The 8,523-nt window shown below is 37.9% G+C and overlaps 1 protein-coding gene across 1 annotated transcript; it reads right to left on the minus strand.

Moving 5' to 3' along the window:
* Positions 1–176: 176 nt before the first annotated feature.
* Positions 177–4,790, minus strand: cisd2 (CDGSH iron sulfur domain 2). Its single transcript, XM_080029156.1, has 3 exons — positions 4,620–4,790; positions 1,666–1,880; positions 177–1,416 (listed from the first exon to the last, which is right to left on the minus strand). The coding sequence occupies exons 1-3, from the start codon at positions 4,720–4,722 to the stop codon at positions 1,327–1,329; spliced, it is 408 nt and encodes a 135-aa protein (XP_079885282.1). The 5' UTR covers positions 4,723–4,790; the 3' UTR covers positions 177–1,326.
* Between the last annotated feature and the right edge of the window lie 3,733 nt (positions 4,791–8,523).

The following is an 8,523-nucleotide window of genomic DNA, read 5'->3' on the forward strand; positions in this document are numbered from 1 at the left end:
GTGTACGATTTTCAAGTCACTATACCTTTAAGTTTCCGTTTTTTAACTGTTCACCTTTTAGCTCAGTGCACCTCTGTAAGTATAGCCTTTGTTTTGTTCTTACTGTTTTCAATGAACAAAGCACATGAGCAACAGAATATTTGATACATTGTGTTAAGGTTACATGAAGTGCTTCCAAATCATAATAGTGAAAGAAGGGAATGAAGCTGCAGTTGATTGTTCAGTTTAACATCCTGACCATTCCTTTTCATATTTTACATTTCAAATGCAGAATCTTGCAAAGGTTCATGAAGACAGTCACTCGTAGACATTGTGAAAAAAACAGGTCCGACAATAAAGGCCATTTATGTATAAACTAATGTTGATGAATTTAAAAGGGGAAACAGTCCAGCAGCAAGGCAACTTTATACAGTCATTATGAGAACCCAGATTCTAGAAATAGAACGATAGAGAAACAATCTTTTGCGGCAGGAGTGCCATTATCAAATCTCAATAGGGTAGTGAGATTAAAACTGTAACAGAGTATTAGTCAATGGTGCAGTTCTTTGAAATGTTTGTAGGCAACGGCATTTAATACAAAATGTTAAAGGCTATGAACAAAATACATATGCAGAATATTGAGAAGCCTCCCATACACACAATAACTTATAATAGATTATTTCACATCCTGAAAGTACAGACAGCATGTTAATATTTGGCACACAGACAATCCGAAAAAGGAGAAAGAATGCTATTAAAAAAAAATAAAGTTTGGCTGTTAAATAACACCAAAGAATTGTCCGAAAATGAAGATTTACAATACAAAGTGTTGATTACAGAGTGGACTAGTGGTAGTTCATTTGTACAGCCGTTGAACCGGGAAGAAGAAAGAATTTCCCTGATGGGTTCAGATTATTGAAAGTCATTGTAAAGTCACTGCAGTTGTGTTTCAAGTTTTCCCCTTCAAAGTGGTCCCAATGATGAATTTTATCGGATTTGAAAAAGACTATGACATGATTCAAATGTCATTTATAGTCCTGTTATAAGGCTGCTCTGTGACCCAACAAAAACAGACTTATGAAGAACCGGTCATAAAAAAAACACAACAAGCAAAACCTAAACAACCTCAAATACTGTACAGTTTCCAAACAAACAGACTGGAAATTGACTCTTTAAGATATGTTAGGACTACTTAAAATGAAGAGTGAAGTAATTTTTTTCTGACCATCATTAACATTACACCATGGCAAGACCAAGAAAGAGAAAGAAGTAGTAGTTGTCAACTACAAACTTATAAGAAGTTTAAACTCTAAGACGCCGGAGGTGAAAAAAAAAAACTCTCACAAATTACATGATCTTCTTTTTGAGTATGAGCGGTCCCACGTTGTCTCCAGTTAGCTCGTTGTGCTTTAAGTGTGACTTATCACAAACAGGAAACTAAAAACAGGAAACAACTTCATATTAGCTGATCAGCAAGACAGACACACCAAATTCCCATACTAAAAAATTACTTGCTTCAGTAAAGTAGAAGTATAACCACTCAACTGTATCACACCTATCTGTTCTACAAATAACAATAACATATGAAACTAATGCCGTTAAAAGTCACTACAGTTCAGTCCCAAAGCATTTCACTCATTTCCCCATGCTTACAGAAGAGGTTAGAAAATGAACCCTTCTACTTACAGTTTTGGAGCGCCAGCAGCGACAGTAACACACATTTGCGCTGTTCAAGTCCTCGATGTCTATCTCATTGACCACTTTAGGGTTCTCTTTCTGAATTTTCAGGTTGATCAGGCTGTCTTTCTGCTTCTTCTTCTTGGGGAGGAATGGGCGAATGGTCAGGTAGCCCAGCAGAGCCAGGATACCCAAGAGGGGCAGCAACCGCAGCCACTCGGACACTGCAGACACATCACAAAGATCATTTAGGCCTACTACTAAAAGGATATTGTTCTAACATTTCACTCTGGCGTTGGCCCTAACTCCAGCACCTAAATGTGCATTACTGGAAGCTCTAAAAACTGACACTTCAATTTAGAGCTGAAGCAATTAGTTTCATTCATTGATTTGTCTACCGACAGAAAATGAAACAGCAACTATTGTGATCACAGCATTTACCTTTTTCCTAGAATGTTCCAAGAAGACTGTCTGATGGTCATACTAAACATGGCTATTTGAATTTGTCAGCTCAGGCTTAACAAAATCGGGAATGGCATTTTCTGACATTTTACAGACACGATTTCTAATCCAGAAAATAAGATTATTGATACATTTTCCAGAAGTCTCCCCTCTGGCAGGCCAGTCACGATGCACCACAGGTAATTTATTCAGATTCAGTGCAAAAATTGTTTTTGGGTAAGGGCAAATCTATTTGTCTCGGAGGCCATCCAAAAATGTCAACTTCAGACTATATGTGGGAAACATTGCATCCACCGTATCCATGGTTGATTCACACTAACAGCTCCAAATAGTGCTTGAACACACGTCTATTCTCCTCCATCAACTCTGTGTTTATCTGCAGGACCAGCTGGAGGACTAGCTCACTTCTAATCTGCATTTTTTTACTCCATAACTGGGCTTGATCATTGAAGAGTATCATCTCATGCAAGCACCTATAGGAGGAAATAACATGCCGAGCCAAGGGGAAGAAAGCGCTTCAGATAAAACTCATTGAACAGTCCACTGTACATGGACAGGACAGACAAGTGAAACCAATAAGGATTAACCACAGTTATGGAATTTATGTATTATAAAAGGAACTTTTCATAATGCTCTCATGGCAATTCAAATACTTCCAGTAACAGGATTTTGGTGCCTAATGGGACATTTCTTCTAATCCTTAATCCTCTTGAAGGAATTATATTCCACATGTGCAGTAGGAGCACTTAGTCCCAGTAAATCTTTCTTCTAATCTGACAGAAAACACAATTTAATTATGGAAACAGGTTTTATCTTCAACCAACATCCCACCACGCCTCGAGTCAAGAGCGAAAAGAGACTTCCACACACCTCCAATCAGTTACAGATAACTAAATACACCCCCCCCCCCCCCCCCCCAGCACTGAAATCTTCATTTTATGTTTTTGGTTGCACTGCCTTCTTGAGATGGAGGTATTGCTCAAATGGTTATTACATGTCAATGGTACGGACGCATTCCAGTAATGCAGGTCTGGCTCAGCTTTTTTGCTTTTTTCGGGCTATTTTTAGGCTACATTTGACACTATCGTAGGATCCGCGTTGGCTGAAAGGTCAAGTTCAAGAAGTCAATCAGCTTTGATGTGGACTTTTACTTCCTCGAAACTGCTGCTCTGCTTAGCTGGCTTTCCTGTATATAAACTCTGTGCACTTGTACGCAACTGTATTCACTCACACAGTCTATGGTTGAGTGTTTTTGTTGAAGAGTTGCAGCAAATGAATGAATCCACTTTCATGTTCTGAATCTAACAGGTGCAAGAGGTGCCACTTAAGAGACAGAACATGCTTGTGATGTGGTCCAGTGGCAACTACAGTTTTAAAAGTACTTCAGGGATTTTTCTGAAAACCGAGAATGGATGCACCATCTCTTTGCGTCCCAATACCAATTCTAAAACTTCTTCTCATTGAATCTGCAGACAGAACAGATAGGCCTACCTTTGCCCCCCAAAATTGAAAAGCAATGAACCTCACTGTGTTGAAACTCACTGGAATCATTTTTATGCGACAACTCAACAGCCCCCGATGACTGAATAACTGCATTAAGTGTGTATCACCGATACCTATCAAATCTGTATCCCTAGATACCGATGCCTTGACACCTATACAACATAATCCTGCTGGAGCCTGCCCATTGCTGCTGGAAACGGAATTTCAAAGTGTGCCATGCTATACTATAAGTTAGCAAATTTCTAATGAAATAAGAAAAAGCAAAACATGAGTTAATGGTTAATGAATGCATTACTTATATCTACTTTATTGAGTCTGGTCCTCGAGTGCACCTGAATGTTGTAGGATATGGTTTGTACAATGACAATAATGAATTGCATCATAACTTATAGCCCTACTGTAAATTGCATTTTATTTTTTATTTTGCATTAATAAAAACTTAAGCAATTACATTTTGGGACCTTACATGGAGTCACAGACCTGAAAAGGTTGTGAAACACGGATGTTTTGTTTTGAGGTTGTGACTTCTTTATAGGTCCATGGGTTGTGATCACCCTCTAGTCCGGGATAACTGTCATGCATGTGCTTAAACAGTCTATTCAGCTGATCGTATGACAGGCTGAGCTAGTTACATAATATGGTGGAGGGAATGCTTGCTACATAGCATGCTATAGCATCACATTTCCAAACGTCGGGGTTAATTGGATATCACTTTAACAGCAAGTAGAACACACTTAACACAAACGTCGAAACTGTAAACCCAATCAAGATTCAAACTCGCAGGCATTCTTAACTGTGTGAGAGAGAGCTGCTTTACAACAGGCACTAAAAGTTAGGCCTATTATTACCGAGTTCATGTTTCTTAGAACAAACTCAAACGAATAACGGCTACAGAGTTTCATCGTCGCAACGCCCAGTAGTATACTGAAAAGTGTCCCCCATTAGTTCACAAGTCATCTTCACAGGACATAAGTGCAACACAGCTGCATATCAATTACCTGTTAACCTTGCAAATCCTCCGATCGTCTCTGGAAGAGGGAGCCTCTTGAGGTAGGCTGGAAGCTGGACTTTTATTATCTTTGAAATGGTTTCTAATACCATCTTGAATATGTCAATGAGGAAGGTTCTGTGTTTGACTTGGATAGTTCCTGGCGTTCGTTCATGTCATGGCGTTCATTTCTGAGCACAGCTTGTCACCGGTACGTAAACTCTCACTGCGGCACTTGGAAAGCAAACGAAAAAAGTGCGTGAGTATTTTCGTGAATACACGTAACAACGACCCATGACGGCAGAGTGTGTGACCAATCGGCGTCGGAGGAGTTGGTGTCTACTGATTGGACAACTTGAATTCAGCATGAAGAAGCGAAGGTGGTTTTTGGGTAGCCTACCTCCATGCCTACTTCACGTGCTCCCCATAGAATTGGTATTTCAAATAAGTAAACTTTCTTGCAATAAATAAACTCACCAAAATGTGACTTTGGTTGTTATCAATACAGTAGACTAATAGGCTAAGTAGCCTACATGCGCGCACATGAGTAGGCCTGGTTATGTAATGTGTATTGTCAAAATGAGAGAATTAGGCTATTTAACATTTGTTTTGCCTTTCTGTGACCAACACTGTGACATAACAGTGATTGATTAACTTGACAGACTTTTTCATTATTACCATTACAAAATACTGGGGGTAGGCTACCAAAGGCACCATAGTGTGGATCATCCTGTTTGGCCTTTTTGACACAAATTTGAATTAGTGTTATAACACTATGATTTATTCATTTATTATTTATAAAAAAAAATAAAAAAACATAGATATATTTCACACAGAGCTTCTTGCATCCCCGAGTTTGTCCCAGGTATCTCAGGCTAGTAGAATAAGGCTATAGGCCTATCATGCATGCTTACATGGGATGAAGGCAGATATAGATTGTTCAGCGAAATAGATTTTACCAAATAGTTTTTACCACTGGAGTTTTTCCCTTTAATATAACTGGTGGTCCATTTTAGGCACTTTCTCAGCTTGATTACTGGGAACACTTTAAGGCACTGATGCACCATCTAGGCCTAGATGCCTCACACACAAATAGTTCATCATGAGAGAAAACTTGTCTTTAAGTTACTTTTCATTTGCACCTTTCTGAAATAATTATTAAAATATCTTCCAGAAGCTTGGCTTATTTTATATGGACCTACTATTGATATGTATAGGCCAATTATTTAAATTGGATATTGGTGAATGTGAAACTCAGTATATTTCCACTATAGGAACAAGCAGACAGCAGATCAATATAGATGATGCACTGGTACAGAAAAAAACAGACAAGCTTTAGGATCAAGGCCAAGGACCTGGGACACCATAAATTAAATTGCCTTACAGCAAAACAAATAAACCATTACTCTTGAGAGAGGTAAAGCAGGCTTCTCAGACTTGTCTCAAATTTGCAGTAGCCCGCAAAAAAAATTCCCATTACAAGTAAAGGTCATGTGATATTTTTATTTAAGTTATTTTTTTTTGACAGTTATTTATTAGCAAAATAAAGCCTGGTGCTATTAACAGTATGACAACATTATAATTATAACAGTATAATGTTGGTGCTAGCTTTTTGAAAGCTTTATTACCTTTACATTTTGAACAATAATGTCAGTAAATGTAGCTTAGACACTGAGATAATATAGGCCTAATACTAATTGTAATTGTAAAAATAGGCTATATGGCCAACTTCATTCCTGATAAACTACAGAGAATCTCTTTTTTTGTAAACTCTAAAATCATCACATTGTCATAACTTGATCACAAGAGAAGGTAACATAAAAGGTATTCCTAACTGGGGTGCAGTGCCTCAGTCTGTGGGGACCTGTGCTAGAGATCAGAGGGTAGCTGGTTCAAGTCCAGCACCGACCATCTTGGAGTGTGGATCTTTCATTCAGATTAATATATCAAATTCATAGATCAAATTAAGCTTCATGTTGTGTTTTGTTGCATCTTTAAGGTAACAATCAATATATTCTTTTTACTTAGAACATGTTGTGGTTTTATTCATCCTGACAAAAACTGTTAAATAGGCTGTAGGCCTACAACACATGTTTGTAGATGTGGGGTAGTGCCATTTTGAGCACACATAGCCTAACCATCTTAGATTAAATTTCGAATTTTATTCCAATAAAGAAAGTTTAATTGAAAAGGGGGATGTCATGAATTGAAAATAAATGGAAACCTGACAAATATAGCATAGTTTATTTAATTCAAATGTAGGCTGCGGTGAAAGCCAAAAAAAGCAAAAAGTATGTCATTGCCTTTTGTGGGCCTTGTCTTAACCAAAGTTTTTTTTCTTTTATGTTGTTTTTAGGCAACAGTAATCAGGGGGATGTATAGCCTATGAAATTATCTGTGTGGTTGATGCCATAGACATATAAAGGATAGACGCCGCGTTGGGCGTTGAGCGCGAGAAATGCGGGCGCCATCTTGGACCGGTCAAAACTGATGAAAACAAATGTCCCCACTCGGTGATAGTAAACAAGATGCCTCCCTGTAGCTTTTGAAAATAATTGCTTTGTAGCTTTTTTAAAGTCAATGGGCCCCCCTTACCCATTACTCCTATCAACAATGAGTGTGAGTGTGCTCATCCCTCAATAATAATAATATAATGATACATTTTATTTATATAGCGCTCTTCTCTCACTCAGAGCGCTTAACATTTTTCAATAAACACATACATGTATTTGTAGAGAGACTAACTATCTTATCAACCAGGGACTTGCAGGGACAGTTGGGGGAGCAAGGGCTTATTATTTTAAAATAGTAGCACATTTCTGACTTAGCCCAGCATACCAATTTATTTTGATTCCCTTACACTCACACAATTGTTTAACAGATCAACAGATCTCTACAAAATAATCAGTTCACACAGAGACATTGTTCTTCTTTATTCACTAAAGCAAACAGTTTTTTCACAATTTGCACGTTTTCTATGCTACTAGTTTCTGGTATTAGATACATTTACACTAATCGACTGCACCAAATATTGCACTTTTTTGTATTTCTGCACATGACATTAAATAATTTGAAATCTGTTGGTGGTATTGTTGAAATAAATAACACTTAAAAAACAACATCAACAAATTCTTCACACACAAATGAAAAAAAGGCGGTTCTCTACATGAATAACCAAACCAACCTACCCTCAAAACTATAAAGTTGGCCTATGTTTGGTTGCAACATTTAGGCTTAGTTCATTCTCCTCTCATCACTGCAAAAGCACTGAAATCATTACAAAAAAAGTTCTTGATCTTTGAACTCAAATCTGTTCCTTCAATTATTTCCAACTTCTTTGTGCCTTGTGTCTTTCTTTGCATTAAGAACTTTTTAGGTCTATTTTAATTTTTTAGAAAAAATACAGAAAGCAGGACCTTGGTGGTTACGGCAATAATTAAAACAGGAGAATGCTGCTCGTCAGCTTCATTGTGGTATGACCCGGCTGGTTGGTCAATTGGCCAGGTTTGTGAAAAACTGGTCAGACCTGGCTGGTTGTGTCAACCTGAAGACTTATGTCAAAGCCTTTAGAAGGTATAGTCCCCAAAGGGAAATTCTTTTTCACAAAAATGTACGTTATGTGGAGAGATAATTTAAACCTGTTTGTAGACTCAGGACAATTACAGAGTAACTAATGTAGAAGAACTAAAGGTACCCAACCTGTTTTTTCATGGGGTCCAAATACTTTTCACAACCACACCCAGACACAAGTAGCAGGTACATGTGTTTTCCGTGAGCAGGAACGACTCAGGAAATATAATCCAGCCAAAACTGTATCAAAACCCAATCTTGTCACCATTTGGCACATGGGTTTATAGGATGGATTATGTTTGAAACAGTTACACTCCACTGTGCTCAATCTGTAACATTTTGAA

Source organism: Ammodytes marinus (assembly GCF_949987685.1).
Source record: "Ammodytes marinus genome assembly, chromosome: 6".
Classification (NCBI taxonomy): domain Eukaryota; kingdom Metazoa; phylum Chordata; class Actinopteri; order Uranoscopiformes; family Ammodytidae; genus Ammodytes; species Ammodytes marinus.

Coding starts and splice junctions, on each gene's coding strand:
- cisd2 (XM_080029156.1), bottom strand. CDS start 4,722: ATGGTATTAGAAACCATTTCAAAGATAATAAAAGTCCAGCTTCCAGCC. Junction 1,881..4,619: donor AGGATTTGCAAGGTTAACAG/GTAATTGATATG, acceptor ATGTGTCTGCAG/TGTCCGAGTGGCTGCGGTTG. Junction 1,417..1,665: donor GCTGCTGGCGCTCCAAAACT/GTAAGTAGAAGG, acceptor TCCTGTTTTTAG/TTTCCTGTTTGTGATAAGTC.